At 44.0% G+C, this 19876-nt stretch overlaps 1 protein-coding gene across 3 annotated transcripts; it reads left to right on the top strand.

The window, feature by feature from the left end:
* Positions 1–1310: 1310 nt before the first annotated feature.
* bmf2 (BCL2 modifying factor 2) lies at positions 1311–15417 on the top strand. 3 transcript variants are annotated; one of them, XR_014758545.1, is made up of 5 exons: positions 1326–1480; positions 4437–4628; positions 6567–6802; positions 11430–12925; positions 13127–15417. XR_014758545.1 is itself a non-coding variant. In XM_084700795.1 (4 exons), exons 2-4 carry the CDS (start codon positions 4460–4462, stop codon positions 11547–11549), a joined length of 525 nt encoding a protein of 174 aa, XP_084556921.1. In that variant the 5' UTR covers positions 1311–1424; positions 4437–4459; the 3' UTR covers positions 11550–15417. The 3 variants fall into 3 exon arrangements, 2 of the variants coding, with proteins under 2 accessions (XP_084556921.1, XP_084556920.1); XM_084700795.1 differs by having other exon boundaries at positions 1311–1424; positions 11430–15417; XM_084700794.1 differs by having other exon boundaries at positions 11430–15417.
* The last annotated feature ends 4459 nt before the right edge of the window (positions 15418–19876 follow it).

The following is a 19876-nucleotide window of genomic DNA, read 5'->3' as shown; positions in this document are numbered from 1 at the left end:
CCAACTGTTCCAAAAGGAAAATGGAAGCACTGATATTTAAAGCTAAAACCAACCTTGCCTCTTTCACTGCATGGTCCACCATGAGGGGGAGGGGGGACAGGACTGATAACGGTGCCAGCTCTGTGCTCCTGGGCTCTCATATTGTGGATGTGAAAAACACAAATACATGAACAGTTTGTATATGTTGTAGTGGGCTTTAATATAGTATACAGCATATGCATAGGTATTCTGTTAATTCAAGTGTCCCTCCTATCCTAAACAGCTCCACCCATATCACTGCTCATTTTATAGTGGGCATACAAATGCTTGTGTATGATGTAGACTACATCACTGCACTTCTATACATCGATTGTATATGTGTAAATATAAAAAATAGGCTATATCAACATTGAGTATTGCCTACATACAGTAGATTGTGCATGCACATATTTTGCCATGCCATGTCATTGTGGTGACTGCTACTCAGAACTATATAATTTGGTTTGGATGCTGTCATGCAAATTTTACAATGATGGGAAATCGTACAGTATTTGTTATTTACACCATGGCATAGGCTATGCGCTTTATCTTCAGGACTGATGTGATGTTGATGGCTTGATTTCATTAGGACATTTAGAAGATCCGTATAGCTTCATAACATGCTTTGTGTGTTGTGTGGCTTGAAAGATTATTCCGTTTACTTCACACTCATAAACTGATAATAGTCCATAGGCAAGCTACATTTTGCCTGGTAGCGGCTCTGTCAGCTGAGCGCAGTGCGATAAATAAATAAATAAATACATTTCTAGTCACGTGCCGATTCAAAAAAGATGGGGGTGTTTTTTTACCTCCACGTGTCGAGATACACGAAGCAGAGGGCGGGATCAAAACAAATGATCTGATTGGCTGCTTATGCGTCATCAGAAGCTTTTAAAGCAGTGCAGTAGAATCCACCAAAACAAACCCACGAACGATTTATCTTATTCCTAGAGAGAATCAGAACGGATTTGGGGATCATATTGCTAATATGGACCAATTTTATACATGACTACAATAGTTTATAAAAAAAATATATTATTCTAATATTATCTCCTTTGAAAACGCATGTCAACAAAGGTCTGAAGGCAATTCCATAAAATTACAAGTGGCTTTTAGGCTATGCACCCGCTTTAACATTATGTTAAATAAAGAAGTAAGGCCTATCTCTTCTATCTCATTTCTGGAGCATGCTGACATATGTCATGAAACCAACTGACTGTCACTTTAAGAGAATGTATTTACATGTTCATGAAAGGGGCGGGCGAAGAATATACTGGGCGGGCCAGTTTTTCAAAGGCAACACAGAAGAAAAAAACATTCTCCGTTAAACAGCAAACATTCGTCGGATTGACTGTAATGAAACAGGTTGAAGGATACAGCTCGCCGCTCTGTCTCGGAGTCACAAGGTAACAACAAGTCGACAAGATACCACCGATCATAACAGAACGCACACTAGCTGGCGGTAGGTGACTCCGTTTTGCATTTCTGTTTAAGGGCGGATAGAGTGTGTCGATCAATTGCAACAGTTTTGGTCTAAAAAAGCTCGTACCGTATATCGGACAGAAGGACATTGTACATCGTTATAAGGTCTCCTTATCGTGACCTTAGTCGATGTGTATTGTCTACACCATTTGGTTGGCAAAATTGTTTTTTCTTCACCGTGGATTGTTTGTATACTATTCTTCAGTCATGTGATATGTGTGGGTTACAATAATTGCATGAATACATTAAGGTTAATTTACAAAATCAGTAGACTACCGGATTTACTAGTGTTAGACAGTTTCAGTGGTAGACCACTGTACATAATTCCAGAATCTGTTGTTTTAGCCGAGAATATTCTTAACCACTACAGTTGAATAGACACAAATCGCCTCGGCTTCTTCAAGCTGTTCTAATTAAATTGATTCATATCGACACAGTAGTTAATGCTCGTTATGTCTTAGCTTCACTTAATGCGGATTGTTTCTATTTACTAGTCTGATCCATCCGTAAAGGGGTGAAAAGCGAAACGGTGCCAATTTACGGTGGCATGATTTCTCGGGACATCAGAAAGCACGCGGAGTCACAGACGGCTATTTTCCTATAACCGAGATCGCAACAGTTAATTCTGTAGCGTCCATTATTTTGTTTTTTGACAATTCGGAAGTTAAAGGTTTAGTCTCCTCGGTAACATAAATACATAATTAATTCGTGAAAAAAATGATCATGACATAACACGGTATTATAATAAGCATGCCGTTATCACACATTGTGGAGGTTAACATGTCAGTGCTTTAGAGATAAACGGACGATCTTTCATACATATGACTGGACGCTGCGCGCTCCAGCAGGCGCTCTGCTTCCTCGAGATTTATTCAATTCAAGTAAGCGTATAATTTAAAAATCATATTTATGGGTTTATTTGAGGGAGACCACGACGATTCCATGGCTTAAAATAAATCCGAATTAATTTAACCTGATAATGTTGCATCCCGATTTTCTAAAATACAAACATGCAGCACGATGCTTAACTGTAAGCTCCTGATTCCTGCACTTTCCCGTAAGATGAACTTGGGTTCATGACCGCTTTAACACACTAGTTGCTCTCTCGATCTCCCCACCCCCTCAGTGACTGCTGGGTATGGAGCACAACCAGTCCCCATACCTCCTGGGGAGAGAGAATGATGGAATTGTGTGTGTGTGCCTGGCCGCAGATGGAGCAGCAGAGGGAGCTACTCTCTGCAGCATCAGAGTCGGTCTGACCGCACTGTGGTGGTTGGCAGGCCTACCTTCTGCCATGGGCAGGGTGTGTGTGTGTGTGTGTGTGTGTGTCTCTGTCTGTCTGGGGAAGCTTCACCAGCCTAGTGTCGTCAGCGAACAGGAACTGAAGACTCTGGTACTACACTGTGATTGAAAGGCAATATAAAGCTGAGGTCAGTCTCTCCAGGACCTCTAGAGGTCTTCATGGACCTGAGTAAGCACTAAAGGCAGGTGTTTTGTAACTGATCCTAAAGGGGTTCATTGACCCCTTTCACTGGGCTTTTTACACCAAGCAGCTACACCACTACACTACTCTTCTCACTGACACAGTGGTAGTGTTACCCCCAACCAGCCAGCTTCCCTAACCTGCCAGGTAGTCAGCCTTCCCAGCCTGCTAGTGCTGCTCACTTCTAAAGATACTCTGTTCTGTTACAGTATGACATGACATCAGACAAAGAGACACTTTCACTGAAGGTGAAATGATTGGTGTCACTTTCACATCGGCACGTTTGGTGCTTTTTCCTTTTTGAAAACAATAGATCACTGCCTGGCATGAGGCCAGTTAGGTAGTGTGTATCTGTGTGTGTGTGTGTGTGTGTGTATGTCTGTTTGTGTGTGGAGGGTTGGAAGTCGCAACAAAACTTGTTTCATTTCCTTCCTTCTCCATAAAACTGTTCGCTACCAGTGATGCGTGGGTTTTCGGCAGGAACTTTAGTTTCTGTCAGGGAGGCGGGAGTTAGTGGACCAGCACTCTGCCTCTCTCTTGGCAGGAGTGCAGCCAGCTGGTAGTTAAGAGAGTGACCACAGGGAGGGGGGTGGGGCTTCTGAGAGAGATGCACAAAGAGAAAGCCAAAGAGAAAGAAGATACCGAGAGATGCAGTGTATGAAATTAACAGAGGAAGAGGTGAAGAGAGCTATCAGGAGGCTGAGGAGAGACTAAGGTAGACAGAGAAGTACAGAGGGAGAGATGGAGCTCGAAAGAGTGAATGAGATGGACAAAATGATACACAGTGAGAAATGGAAAACAGGAGATGTGTAGAGAGTGAGACCGACCGATAAACAGAGAAAGAGAGAGGCAGAGGGCCGGGCAGACAGACAGAGAAGGAGAGGATAAGACCACTCATGCGTATGTCTGAAGTTGTCCAGAGGGAAGCCTAATCCAGCCATTCTGTGCCCCGCAGCAAAACGAGGCAGGATGGGGGGGGGGGGGGGGGAGGGGTGCAGTGGGCTGGAACGGGCCTCATGCTGAGTTGTTGGACTCCAAAATCCCTGTTTTTGTTTACATTTGTAGAGATATTGGAAATGCTTCGATGTTTGTGAGCAGATGTCACGGTGTCCTTTTTCTGTGTGATACTGATCACTTACACAGGTTGACTGGTGAAAGATGATTTAATCTAGTGCTATAGGTGGCATGATATCACAATTCTGTTTACACCATATCTGGGTAACCGCTGTTCCTACAAACTATTATGAGTGATAGATTAGCAACTTGGCGATACTTTAGGCTGAAGTCCCCAACTTCCACATATCAACTGTATATCTACACACATGCATACACACCTGTAATTAAACCTACGCCCAAACAAAGACATACATGCACACCCACAAATACGAGCACACACCTATCGGCACGCACAAGCCCATTCATACTCACGTTCCCCATGCGTGTGTGTCTCCAGGGAGACTACCGCTGAGCCAGCCGATGGGCGATGAGGAGAAGGGCATGTCGCGGCCCATCTCACAGCGCTGGGGAACGCCCTTCAGGGACGTCAAGTACGAAGACCCCGCCTCCGACGCCACAAGGTCACAAGGCCAGAACAACAACACGCTGTCCTGCGGTCTGCAGGCCCACCCTCTCAGGCTATTCCACGGTGAGACAGAGGGAGGAGCCTGGGGGGGGGGGGGGGGGTCACTTATTTTCATTTTAGTAGTTGATTGTAGGCGACTTGTCTTTTTAGGAGAATGATCCCCTTTTTTCAGTGTACTGGGTTGTTCACTTGTTCACTCCAGCATTTATTGGACTGTAGTGAAGTGACGTCTTTAGTGCTGTGAAGTTTTTCACTCACAGCACCTAATGTCAACATTATGTTCCAAAGGGTGAATGCAGTAGTCTTCAGAGTTGACGTCATAGTTCAGTTTAGTTTCAAGTTTTCATTCCCTTATAACAAGGCTTCATCACTCTGAATATGAAAGGGAACGTTTGTAACTGTATTTAAAGATGTTGTGGAAATTCACCAAACACACAAATAATGAAAGTGTATTGTTGACTGGTATTGACAACAGTTATGTTACTAGGTGGCATTTGAGTTTAATTTAAGTTCTCCCCGATTTGATCCAATCAAATATGAACAGGCCTTATTCACTAGGAGAGAACACATTAATGGAATTAAAGTAAACACTTTTCATGCTGATGTCACAGCTGGCACTCAGTTATGTTTCATTGTGGGGATTGACCATCTGACCATATCTGGGTGTTGCATGCATACAGTACTGACAGCAAGACAACACAGAAACACTAATTTGCAATTCAAAATATGTCCCACATTATGTGGTTTCCCAGGTATTGTACACTCTGTAACAAGTACTGGTCATAAGTGTTTTTGCATTTTCACAGAATGTACAAAAGTACCGCACATACACCAACACACACACACACATACACCAACATACACACACATACACGAACAGACACATACACCAACACACACACCAACACACACACAAATTAGGCAACCAATTTTAATTGGATGTTATCAACTGGGATCTAATCGAATCAGTGTGACATCACTGTAATTGAATTGAACTGTTGGGTAATGCAGTCTGTTTATTGAGTCTGACCGCTTGGAGAGGTGCCGACTGTTGTTGTCTGTCTGGGACAGAGGTCAGAGACACAAACACTCCCACTGCGAGCCGTCATCACCATCTCAGTCCACTGAGGTGTAACACAGGCTCCTCCTACCATCCTTTGTTTAAACCTCAACACTTAAGTGCTTTATATTAAATATGTATTATTGTAAAAAACTGTTATATATATATATATATATAGTTTTATATTTATAAAATATGTATATAAAGAAATGCATTTCCAGTGAATAGGACAGATAGTACAGAGTCGGCAGTGTTGACAAAGAGAATAGGGTTGTCTCTGTAGCAGATGACACAGAGGTGATTGTTGCCCCGTACGGTGACGGCACTAGCGCGTGCCAGGAGCGATGACTCCGCTTCACGCCGTCTCCACCCAAACACAGGGGTCAACCGGGTTTATTATTTGTTTGTTGTTTGATTTTCCGCCTCCTCTCACACGTCACCTATACAGTTTTCAAAGCCACTGTATCATCTGTCAGGGCTACGCGGGTGTCGTGAGTGGTAGAACCAGCTTGGTGTGTTTTCAGGCAGCGATAAGGAGATGCAGTAAAGTAAACACAGCCAGTTAAACTGCGTGAAAGAAGTGAAGAGTGCTGAGCCTGGGGATGTAAACACAAAGGACCGGTACATCAGGAAAGCTTGGCCCGTGTCTGGGATGGCCAAGGCTTTCTTCAGAGGCTAATCTGTACTGTTATGGAAGGAACAGGGAGGGAACCGATGAACTGTGGCGTGTCCCTGTAGACCTTAGCCCGGCCTGCTGCTGCTTTATAAACGTTAGCTTCCCTACCTTTACGCTGTGAATCTGTGTCAGTGACAGCACCTCAAATATGATTATCTCGGCTGATTGGTGTGGTTGGTTTGTCTCATGTCATTCAGCTGTCATGAAGACTCATGACGTCACTACAACAACCACATTTCTAATTTTCCCTTTCCATTTTCCCCAGCTGGCTTCCGCCCCCACTTCCCTGCTCGGTTTGAGCCTATGGAGGACCGGGGGGAGAGGAGGAACCCAGGACTGGAGGACGAGGAGGACGAAGTGCAGGATCGGAGGGAGGAAGAGGAGGAGGAGCACTGGAGGGCAGAGAGGCCGGAGGAGCAGGCGGGGATAAGCACGGAGGCGAGGATAGGCCGCAAGCTCCGGGAGATTGGAGACCAGTTTGACCAGGACCACCTTCACCAGGTAAGGTCAAAGGTCATTTGAGTTGGGAAGGGGATAGGATGATGGAGTTGGGTGTCGGATCTTCATAAAGAACCAAAACATTTCCATACGTCCATGAACCGTTGTTTTAGGTAACCATACAGTCCGTATGGCTGTTTGAGAGGACCCAATGTCGAAATAACAAATGATCACTCATGTTAAATACCCAGACCATAAATGAGCAAACTGGATAAAAAAGTACTATAATTTTGTTTGCTCAGAGAAGACCGACAGGTGGCCTACTCTTGAGATCAACACCTGCAGAACAATACTGAAGGATGGTCCAGCAACAGCTGGATGAAATGTTTGCTGTTTTGTTTCAGTCTGTTAAGAAATATTGAGCAGGGCAAGTTGGTTGGTTCTGATGGTTAGAGAGAGAAAGGGCGAGAGAGAGAGCATGCGCGTGTTTATGTGAGTGGTGTATCACAGGGCCACCCACTGCCGCGATGGCTTGTGGCTTCTTACTGCCGGAACACAGAAACCTTTGTAAGACACGTGTAACCTATCCAGTAATAGTCAACCCTTCCAACAATTTCAGATGTGGGTCAATGAAAAAGTCCTGCTGCTGTAAAATACTGCTAACCAATATCACAGTGGTCAATGTTCTATTGAATTATTCTCCATGTGATAACGCTGACAGCTCCAATAGCACAAAACTCCCAAAGTGTGCAGGAATGATACCGCCAGCTTTACAGAGTGTAAAGGGTTCAGGACTACAGGCTGCAGTGACAGGTGACCCCCCCCCCATTCCCTTTATCCACTTGTCTACCTTTTTTTTGTAGCGTTTAAAATAAAAAGAGAGAATATGATGGAGGCAGAGATTCAGAGCAGCTTTCCATTAACTTGGTTAGTCCTTTCTGTTGAAGGACTTGACCTGATTCACGTTTGTCTCTCCACTTCCTGAAATATCAAACGTCTATCACTTCTTATCACCATGGCTATAGCCGTCTTTTCCTGTGCGATAGGGCATGATGGGATCTAATGTGTTGAGATGGTCGGTGATGTAGTAGGTGTTCCCGGCAGGAAATCATGGACGGCATTTGCAAAAACCCTGAGGCACAATAGTGGCGATCGCAACCCCTTGGTAGATCAATAGATCAATTGGCAGTCAGCCATGAGAATTTCCATCATGGAAATGTGTAGAAGATGGTACTAGCCGAACCACGAGCTGAAGCTCTCTGAACTGAAACACACACGTACACACACTGCCTCAGCCGAACTGAGGTGTTGACAGGTGACTGCCTTCAGTCAGACTCAGTGCCTCCTGGGTTGGCGAAACGCCCATTAGCCTCAGGCTTGGTTTACTGTGAGTGTTTACTCTCTGGGGACAGAGACGATACTGTCAGGGACAATGACAGTCTGGGGCCAGTATCATTGTCCCTCTGGAAACCAACAAACAAAAGCCTGTCAAGCTGACTGAAGTATCATGGCAAGTAGTTCATGTCTGGTCCTCATCTTGTTGACGAGTAAGTGGGGAGGGGGGATATAAGGTCTTATCTGGGTGTTTTCCATGTGGGCTGTGTAACAATGAGGTGCAGCTGATAAGCACAGCTCAACTGTGAAGGATGAGAGAGGACAAGAGAGAGAGAATCTAGTGGAGTTGGGGCGTTTTTTTTCAAGTGAGGGAAGGAGTTTGAGGGAAAACTTGAGAGTATGAGAGTTTAAAAGGGAAGGAGAGTTTGAAATGGTAAGTAAAGTGTGAGAGCTTAAAAGAGAGAGTAAGAGAGACAGAGAGAGCGTGAGAGGCAGAAGTAGAGTTTTGTCTGCCAGACAGGGACCAGCGCTAGCAATACTGTGTCTGGGTAGACTGGGCTCTCTGTTTATATGCAAGGTTATAAATAGACAATGAGTCATTCCTCTTGACGCAACCAGTAACGTGACAGCTACCCACAATACCTCACTCGCCCCACTAACTGCAGTGTGTGTGTGTGTTTCGTTATGTGTATGTGGTTTGCCGTGGTGTGACAGAGCAAGATAAGAGCAATCACTTTTAAATTAGTTCTCAAAGAACAGTATAGGTAACATTGTTTTATATCACCTCTCTGTTATCTGATGTTTCAGCTAGGTTATTGAGGAGTTATTCAAATACACAAACGGACATTCTTGTTCATAGCACGTCTAATATCGAAAGCAGCGTGTGTAAATGGTCTCTGGTGTAGTGAGCCTCTTGAAGTCACTTCCCTATAGAATGTGTCACAGTTTGTCGGTTCGCGAATGTATGTGTGTCCTTGTGTGTTTACATTTGTGTGTGCGTGCCTGCGTATGTTTATTTGTTTGCGCCTATGTGTGCTTGTGATGACTTGTGTGAATGTCAAATGTGTTTGTGTTTGCTTGTGTTTGAGTGCATGTGTTTTCCTATGCGCTCGTATGTTGCATACGGTAACCAGAGAGATGTGAGGAGGTGGAGTGTTTGTGTTCTGTTTGTGGGGAATGTAGTGTTTTGCGTGTCTCTGTAGTCTATGTCTTATCTCTCAGGTTTGAAGAGGGCATTAGACTACTCTGCTGTATTTGGTTACCAAGTGTGGACGATAAGGAGACTGCTCATGCAAAGAAAGCCACAGTATGCCCCTCTGTCATGTACAGGATGTCCAACCGCCCTTTCTCATAAGCATAAGTAAACACGCCAGGCTGTCCTCTCGGAATCCTGTCCCAGTTTGGTTTCACCACTTTTGAGCATGTATTCAGCTTGTAAGACCGAACAAAAGAGCGTACTATTCCACTAAAGCCCCCGAAAGAGTGCAGAGAAAGAAGCCCAAAGTCAAACAAGCCCAGGGTAGTATTTAAACAAGCTGCACAGCATAGCATTAAGACAATTAGGGACAATTAGGGTTACGTTTTAGTGGCTCTGGCTCCTTTCTGTTCTGTCTGCATGTGCTGCATCAAATCGCCTGTGGCAGACACTGATTGCTAGGCTGGTAGAGAACTTCGTTCAGCTCTTTGGAACAAGAGGGGGAGAGAGAGACGGACGGAGGGAGGCAGAGAGGGATTGAGGGAGAGAGAGAGAGAGACGGTGAGGGAGAGAGAGATCGAAACTGGCAGATGCTTATGCAACCCGTTGCAATCTACAGCCAGGCTGCTCAGAAAGCCAGTGGGAGCTTAGCTGAGGTGAAATGAGAGGGAGAGAGGGAAGGGGAGAGAGATGGGGAGAGAGATGAAAGAGTGAAGCAATGAGAGAGAGGGGTAAAAGGAGAGACGGGGAGGGAAGAGAGGAAGATGAGAGAGAAAGAGAAAAGAAGAGTGTCTTTGCGGGAGGTTCTTCATGTCTCTGGTCCTGGAGGGCTTCTCTTCCCCAGCATAAGTGACAGATTTGGGATGGAGAGTTGTGCCAGCTTCCTTTCCAGAAAGAGGGCCTTGTTATAATAATTACTCTGGTAACTTCTCCATCAGGAGGGACAGACAAGTGATGAAATATGTGAAGCTTTCTTTGAAAGACGGACCAGCACGGAGATTGTTTATAATCAGACAGAGAACCTCATGTCTAATTTGGGCAGAACTGGTGTACATCAATCAAGAAGCCGTAAAGAGACACCACATATTAAATGTAGGTATCATCTAGCCTCCAACCCCTCCCCCACCTGCTTATATGGCTCCTTTCTCTTTCTTTTCCTCGCTTTCTCTTCCTCTTTCTCACACTCTCTCATGTCTATGCAGTAGGCTGATGTCAGTCAATTATAACGGCACTACTATAACATGGACTTCATCCTGTTATCTCAAACCCTTCTAAAGCCTCTCGTCCGTGAGTTGTTGCTCCAGTTTCTCCTCATATCTCTCCTCCCTTCCCTCAGGTTTCTGCCAACTGTTAGTGAAATTACCCTGGCCCTTCTCTCAACTCCTTCCATCGCCTCTGCGTCACACCTATAAGCTTTAAACACACTCCTGTGTGGTGGAGCCAGTGCCAGACATATCACTGGGACCAGGCTCTACAGCTCCCTAATCCTATTAAGTGTGATTGTCTTATCGCTCCTGTTCTCCACGGGGCTGCTATGCAGCAGTTCCTGGCTGTCTGAGCAACGAGGAGAACTAGACTAGCTTGGAGGGTTTTACTGTGATGCACAAGGCCGGAAGTTTTAAAGGTGTGATTTGCATTGTGGTCACTACTGATCTGCCTCCACTTGGATTTTCCCTTCTGTTTCGTTCTATTATGGTGTTTGCAGGTGTTGTTTTTCATGGTTCGGTTCATTTGATGAGTAAAAGAATAAGAGCGAGAGAGGGACAAATAAAAGCGAGAAAGACAGAGTGAGAGACAGGAAGAGGGAGGGAGGCCTCTAGGTCAGTGCTCTCTCCCTATCTTTGGGTCCTGGCCTCTCCTTAGCAGCCAGACTGCTCTTTCTTTGCCGTGTTGCACACTAAACACAAACTGCTGTTGTGGACACAACTTGCTTCTGTGTTGCTCCTAGACGTCTGGGTTCCACGGCACTGCACTTCACAGGCATCAGGGTGAAACCAGGAATCACCCGGGCCCACACTGACTGTTTCCAGAAACAGCTGAACACTTTCATAACCATAAAGATGGGGGATTGAGATGTTGATTGACGTTAAGGACTTCCATGTGGGTTTGACTCCAATACTAATAACCTCGGTTTCTCCCCATCTCTCTCTCTCTCCTCAGTTCCTGAGGCATCAGAGGGACCAGCTGCCCATCTGGATGCGTCTCACCATGGCCCTCTACGGGTTCCTGTTCCAGAGAGAGGCCCCTGTACCCCCCCAGCTCAGAGGAAGGGAGAGATGAGGATGATGCCCCCTCTCCAGCCCCCTTGGGTCCACACTGGGCTCCCCTCCATCTTCCTCCAAAAACGAGGGACCGGACTTCTATATGGCACTGTATGATGGAACACGGGTTTGGAGGTTTCTAAGATTGTTGTTGGTTTATTTTTTTGTTTTATTATTTCTTTTTTTTGTTGAATAAGATGAGATGAAGAAAGCGCTGGTCGCTGCTGGACAGAGACTCAATCACGTTTTCTTTATGCCTCCACTAGAAGAAGAAGAAGCCATTCAGTTTGAAGAGATATTTTCAAAAATGTGTAAGATGAAAACTATTTTGTACAGTAAATAACTCTTTTTATTTGGGATTTTCCTTTTCTATCTCATGTCTTGAAGGACCTTCGTCAGTCTTGGGAATGCCTTATTCTGTCCAGTCACAGTAGGAAGGACGTTTCTATAAAAGGAAAAGAGAACAGGTTGATGAAATACAAAAGTGGTCTATTAGAGGACCAAGCTGTGGACCTGGATGTTCCTGTGCTGAAGTTACCCACTCTTAAACATGACGACAGGCACATCTCCAAATGTACTCTCTGAACAAAACAAAAAAACAGAACTGTTCCACACTGGCTTGTTTGAACATGCGTGTCCTAAAGATTGTGGTGTTGAAGTGTTTTTGGAGAGAGGTCAGGATGACTGTGTCCTAGTGATCTCTACTGCAGAAGGGAGGGACAATGACTTCACCTGTGTCTTTCACTGGTCTCAACCACCAGCGGGTTGAAATCCCACTCTTGTGTTTTCTGAGACGGCCACATTTGCTGGATTGTGGATCCAGATGATTATCAGATCTGTCTTCTTGCCAGGATTAATGCATGTCTACTTGAATCTGTATTTATTGAGAATGCTGAGATAGTAGGAAAGGTCTGCATTCAAGTCAACCTGAAGATGTAACCTTGACTTTGTGCCAGATCTTCTGTTTGAGCATCAATTTAAGGTTTCTTTACCATGCTTAGAGGTTTGTGTGTGTGCGTGCGTGTAAGAGAGAATTTATTCTGACCGAGTGGTTGTGAAAGCCCTTATTAGAAAATCATAGCTCAAGCACAAAATCTGTCCAAAGGTTTGGTTCTTCAGATCTCATATCTCTGTGTGGAGCTGAAGAGTAGGCAGCTGAACAATCACCAAAATTAGAATCTTCTAGTAAAAATGAATCTTTTCTCAGAGCTTTTTCAGGATTTCTTCCTGTGGTTGGTTTGACAATCACCACAGACACACTGATCCTGGGATGTTGCACCAATGTGTTATCTGTGCTGCACTAGGGGTTGGCTGTGGTCGATCGGATTGTTGTAATCAGCAACCTGAGGACTAACAGAGCAATATGGTGGCCAAGGAAAGGTACACAAGTCTTAGGTATCAATTGCATTTTTACAATCAAATTGGAATGCATGAAAGAACATTTCTCTTGAGGCAATCTGTCAATTCAGAGTGGATGTCTGTCAGTTCAATGAAATACATTTCAACATTATTACTCTTTCCCCCATTCTCATTGCATCACTTCTAAGATAGTAATCACTTCTAAGAGTAATTCACTTTTTGCTTCAATGCTTTCAGATAAAACAAAACAGATTTTTGGTTGCTTGGATAATGAATTTTGCCAGCAGTGGCCACAAGCCCTGCTGTAAGCACTGACTGAATCAAACCCTTTCAATGGAAGTCCTTGGATTGCTAAGTAACAACGGTCGCAATACAGCAGCATTTCGAAACAAAACAACCACCATTTGTTTTTTAATTAAATGTTTTTGCACCAGACAATAACATCTTTGTAAAAAATTATAATATGAATATGTTTAAAGACACTGATGGGTTTACCTCTTCTGTAATAAAAAAAAAAAAATTCTTCTTAGTTTAATATTCTTCAGGGAGTAGTTATTGAGCCATATAACGCCCGTCATGGAATGTCAATGATGGGCCGATTTCATCGGCTTCTGACCAAATAGAATTAGGAGTGGTCAGCACCGGGCTCTGGTTGTAAGTGTTAGACTGGTGTAGGAGAGAGAGAAATGTCTTCAGAAGCGCAACTTACTGGAATAAGCTGAACCAAAAGTTTGTTTCCTGCAATCCCTGAACACTGAGCCAGTTGAAGAAGCTTCGACAACTCTCTCTCTTTCACTCACTAATCGTCTTACCACTCTTAACTACTCCTTGCACTTTCAGAAATTTCTGTTTCATTTCAGTCTTTTTACTTTCTTTTCATTGGAATAATTTATTTTAATTTATTTTGTGTACATTTGGTCAGTGCTACTGTATAGATATCAAGATGTGTACAGATTCTTTGTTTTTCATAGTTGATGTGCATTCAGTACCATGTGATCTGCTGTGCCTGTGAGTCAAGAGGTTGGCCTTTGAGAAAAAAAAGCCACGTGCCTCCCAAACTGTGGGTCTCCAGAAATCATACAAAATGGACAATCAAAATGTACAAATGTACAAATGTGCCTTGTGAGCGTCTTATCAGCCACACGATCCTACACTTTTAACGTGAGGTAGACTGCTCACTCACCTCTCCTAGGTGTTCCCATATGGAGACAGAGGCAGGTCTTGTGCCCTCAATAGAATAGACATTTATACCATATTTTGTGAAACGGTTGCCAGGTTTTCCATATCCACCCACCAGGGCACAGTCTGACCCTTGACCCTACTCACACAGGTCCCAGCCGGTCACCCTCAACTCCTAATATCAAAACAACTGTTTGCTATCAACATGCACTGGAAAAAATATACTTTTTATATAACTGTGTTTTTGTTGCACCTCTCTTTCTCCTGATCTGTCTCTTCTAGACCCTCTTCTAGATCAAAACAATGCTGGATACACCTAGTTCGCCTAGGTCTTTGTGCTTTACCTGCAGTCTAGTAGGAATGTAGGGTTGGGAAACATGGAGGAATGAGACACCAAGGTGCCCAGTATTATTTGTACGAGGGACGGGGGTATGTAGTTGACTTGTGTTTGATGTTGACGTCAACACACCGGTGGCTAAACAGCTACTTTTGCAACCCTCCTTTTAATTGAAACATTTGTGATAACGTTCAAACTTCAGTGTCTTTAATATCGGGATTCGTTTTTCTCAATTCGGTTTTTGGAATTTTACATGAAGGGTTTCATATTCTCAATTGTTAAGTGCTGTGATTTGTGTTTTTATGAACAAAACAAAAATTCACTTCAGCAATTCTTAAACGTTTTCATATTATAGCAAAACTTTTGCATACTTTTGTAAAATTAATCTGTCATCAAGAGTTTTTGCCTTTAAAAAAAATTGCTTTTTAAATGTTGTGGCATTTTTTACCAAGTCCGCTGTGTCTCTCTCAGTTCAAGGGCTTTTTTGATATAGATGTGTTTGAAGTAAAAATGCATGTCCAACATTCCTGAAATCTGTTTTTCTTAAGAGTTTGAATGTAACATAACTGAAAGAACCACAATTAATCTTTGGATAACATGAACTGAACAGTCAACCTTATGTTGAACTCCTGCACTGTGTTTTAGGAGTCTCTTGTCATTGCCTTCACAGCACACTGAGCGCTCAGAACCGTCTCCGATCTCACATCCATGCGTGTATGAAGTGAGACCCAGTCCAAATGTAGCAGTTTTGTGAAACATCGGCTGTGAGATCTTGAAGACTTTGTTCTGTGCGCCCCGCACGGTTGTCAGCGTGGAACTTTGGGGGGGAGGGATGAGGGGTGGGGGGGGGGTCTAGTGCAATATGCTGTACATAAGAGCTTGGCTCTACAAATCTTACATTTTCTCAGAATTTTCTTTGTTGTTAAATGGGTACATTGTTGTGGGTTTTTTTTTTATTTGGTTAATTTTTTATTTTATTTTTGGGGTTTTTCATTAAAATTTTAAGAAAGTTTCCAGTTGCTTGTGTTTCCTGTTCATCTCTCACCTTTAGTATTACTCTCTTTGTTCAATTTCACCAGACACACATAATGAAAATGTCTTGAGAGTACGTCTCATGTTATTTCTCCAAGGAACCTTACAGAAGTTAGCAATAAATAATGCATCTATAGAAATTCAATTTTTGACACTCTACTTGAAATGTACAATCAAAGACTCTTGTTTATCTTTGCTTGACTGCTATCCAAATGATCACAAAAAAATAACCCAAGTAAAAGCAGGCTGTGCTGTTAGAATAACACGTTTTGTTATGAAGTGAAAAAGACTTGATCAAATGCAACCTAAACCATCTAAGATGGGAGAGCTACTTACCATGAACTCTCAAAGGAGAGAAAATAGATACATAAATAAACGTAGGAAACCTTGGCAGGACAAACACAGTCATATCAGCTCATGATGATTTACTTTCTATGAAACATGTAAACACATTTTAAGTAGGTCACTCATCTTAATGACGGAAGTTTATACCGAAACGTGCTTCTGCACCTTAAATCAGGAATCGTGAGGAGCTAAAGCATCAACAAATCTGATCCTTAACGGAAAGCAACTATTTTAGGTGGCTGGTTGTTAGTGTCGAGATCAACTCTGTTAATGACAGTCCCTGTGGAAATATTCATCCTTAAACAATGGAAGCATTTCATAAAGCTCTGAGGCTGGGGGTTCCCCCTCACACAGTGAGAAGAACTTATATAAGCTGTGACTCACACAAGTGTCACCTGTGTTCTGAGTGGATAATTGCCTTCAGGGTCTGACTGGCTGGTTTGGACAGACTGCAGACAGACATGACCCCAAAACTGACTGAGACTTCGAGTTCCCTCGTTAAACTAAATGCCTGGACTATTACCTCAGGAGTGGTACCTCAGCCAAATCTGGTACAGTGTTTTTGGAACACAGAAATAGGATGGGTTAGTTTTGTGTGCTGTTGTCGTAGTTATGTCACCTGTGGTGGACTTTGAAATAGTGAAAAGCAAATCACTGGTGTTTGAACAGTGTTTGCGCAAGGCTTCTGTTTGAATAGCCTAGGGTGTTGAAGGACAGTCAGGCTTTTGAATATACCAACATAAATAACTTTCAAATAGTTATCTTACTGTTTGTGTTATGTTATGGAAAGAACATACAGTTCTTATCACCGTAATTTGTCACACTTTCATGCTTGTTGCATAATAAGTTTACCAGTGTTCAGTCAGACATTTGGCTTTTCTCTTCAAACCAGTCTGGCATAACTTTTGAACATTAGTAAGTTTCTGTCAGCTCCCATGAGCAATAGTTTACCATAGTTTACAACAGTAGACAACATCTACTTTCTCTCCCCAGTACACTTAGGGAATTTTGCAGCGTCAAGACTATATGGGATGTGAAGCTCTGACAGCTCTGGGAAGTGTCAGTGTCAGTTTTATCTACGATGCTGCATGGAACATAAAACCCTGTTAAGGTGGATGATGCTGCTCTCTCCACACACATAAAAGCAGGTTCTAGTTCAACACTCTAATTCTCCACTAGTTCTCCACCCTCCCTTCCTCCTTCACCCCCGCCCCTTCTCCCTCCCAGCCTCTCATACCCCCCCCTACCCTCTCCCTGCCCCCCCCCCCCAGCCTCCTCCCTCCAGCAACATGCTTGGTCCCCTGGGACTCTGGTGAATAGAGATGAGGGGGGAGGCTGAGGGGAGGGAGGGAGGGGGAGAGGGCCTGCTTGGATCAGCACTTTTGTAGAGAGCCCTCAAGCTGCCAGACAAAGCCCTCTCTGTTCTTCTGGTGCGCTTATTGAGGGAGACACCCAGGCTATACTGCTGATCTCCCCAGGGTCACGCCTCTACTCAGCCAGAGCCACTCTCTCTCTTTCTATCTATCTCTCTTTCTCTGTCTCTATCTCTCTCTTTCTCTGTCTCTATCTCTCTTTTTCTATCTCTCTATTTCTCTTTCTCTCTCCGTCTCTTTCTCTATCTTTCTATGTCTCCATGTATCTCTCTCACACCCTCTCACTCTCCTAGTTTGTTAGTTAACCCCTTCCTTTCTGGAGTCTACACCGTGTAAGAGAGTGTCAGAGAAGAACTATTAGTACACTATGACAGCAGACCTAAATGTGCTGACAGGAATCTTGTTATCACCTTGGACCCACTGCTTTACCTTATTAACACTAGGAGTGGTGACATTTCAATTATCCCCTCCAAACACCTTCCCCCTCCAAACACTGTGTGCTTCATATCACTCTACAACAGGCTGCACATACATGAATGAGAGAGCTGAATCATAAAGAATGGAAAGGAACAAAACATATGTTCCTGTATGAAACACAGGGCGGAGTTCCATCCTTCAGGAAATGGACTTCCTGTCCTTTGAGAATAGGTCCCAAGCCGGACCGACCAAAAGGACACACGTGTTATGTGTAGAGTCAAATCAAGGCGTCAGTACATAACACGTCCATGCAGATGTGACAGAAGGTGACTCAGGAAAATAGTGAACCTTCCTCTACAAATCCATCCATGCTTTACAGGCCTTTTGACCTGTATCAAAACAAACAGCTCCCTGCCTGACCCTCCCCCACCCCTCTTCTCCACCTCCCTCCTCTGCACTCCCTCCCCTGCACCTCCCTCCCTCATCCACCCACCCATTCCTTTCTCCTCCCTCCCTCCCGCAGGGTGGAGAGCATCAGAGTCCCAGGGTAATAAAAGTTAAATGCAGCTATGAGTAGACATGCCTCAAGGGGGTTGGGGGGAGCGGCCTTCGTGCATGGGCGACCACTATTGTCTCCCCTGTCTCAGACCTCTCTATCAGGGGATGGTAAACCACGGGGACGATAAGTGGGTATTTATATGCTGGCGGCGGCCGTCTAATTCAACCCAGATGAGCTGTGGCACAGAAGGGTCTATTGGAGATCAGGGAGAGGTCCTCTGGAGAGTCAGGTCTCCCATGTGCTGCCTTGGACACGGAGGGGCAACGACAGGGATGGAATGACATGGGCACGGCTCCTCAGTGTATTAGTACATTGCTCATTGTGATGTATTATGAGTGACCCTTTACAGTACCTGCTAAGAATTACAAACAAACTGCTTGGGTTAAGATACTTAACATACTGTACATACTACCTACGATGGCATTAGTCATTTGAACTCTTTCACGTCACCTCATTAGTCGTACCAGATAAGATGATCAAACAAAGGTGGGATTCAAAGCAAGTTGTGCAATTTATTTTTGACTGAACAAAACAGCTCAGTTCACTGAGTAATATACACTTCAGCAGTCTCCCAATGTGTACTCTGTACAACAGAACCATCACATCCACTAAGCTTTATTTGCTGGGTGGCAAAAAAACATCTCCTGCGTCTTGTGTTTCCTTTCATTCTGGTTCCCGTAGAAACTGGAGATGTTTTGGTCTGTGTACGTTTGTTCTCCGGAGTCTATGTGTTCCTTCCCGAACACAACAGTTTATGAAATGCTGGAAGCCTGTGGGTCACAGCCAGATTATCCAGTCTGTTGACTTCACAAACAGCCTGATCTGTTGCGCCCGCTCCACCAGAGACCTTCCCGGTAGTGGTATCAGTTTGTACAGTGACATAACGACAGGGAGTCACGCAGGCTTGTCAGAGTGTACCATCATCAATGACGAGCCCCACGCAGGAGAAGCTTCCACAGCAGAATCTACCGGATGCTTCTTTCGCCATGTCACCCTTGGGCCCTTTAGCCAAACCAGTGAAATACAAAAAGCAAAACAACCCTGTGATTCAATCCACCATCACATAGGCTCTTTTATTATGAATGAGAGTTGGTGTTGACTGTCAGAAGCATGAATCATAGACAGGTACACAGAAAGCAACTTGGTTGTTGTTGTGATGCCCAGTGAATGTGGATGTAGACAGACAGGGTATTTATGGAACGTGTTAGCCCCATGGTAACATTGCTGTTTGGGAGAAGAACAAAAGAGACTGACTGGTTGAGTTATTGCAGGATAAACAAGCCACCAATGGTACTGTGTGTGTTTCAACTGAGCAATTATCCAGCAGCCACCACCTCTCACGACAACCCTGCTGTTTGAACTTTGTCTTTTAAGGCAGCAGACAGGCACTGGAACACAGAAGCACTCTTAAGAGTTAACCTTGGTGACCTACATTCAAACAAACACACGTATACACTCAAACAACCTCACACAGTCCTCCACACGTACACATCTGCACACACACACACCTGCACACACACACACACACACACACCTGCACACACACACACACACCTGCACACACACACACACACACACATCTATCAGTGCTGACAAACAAAGACATGCACACAGACGTTTTTTCAGGAAAAGCAGTGAAACTCACGATTAAAATCAATCCCTATAAAACATCTGTACACCAAACATTCTACCCTCCAACATCCAAAAAGCAATTTATTACACAGACACCGTCTAATCCCTTGAAA

The sequence above is a fragment of the Hypomesus nipponensis genome, chromosome 6, assembly GCF_054491055.1.
Source record: "Hypomesus nipponensis isolate SF chromosome 6, ASM5449105v1, whole genome shotgun sequence".
In the NCBI taxonomy this organism is placed as follows: Eukaryota; Metazoa; Chordata; class Actinopteri; order Osmeriformes; family Osmeridae; genus Hypomesus; species Hypomesus nipponensis.
Note: the sequence above shows the minus strand (reverse complement) of the source record. Positions and strands in the feature narration are given on the sequence as shown.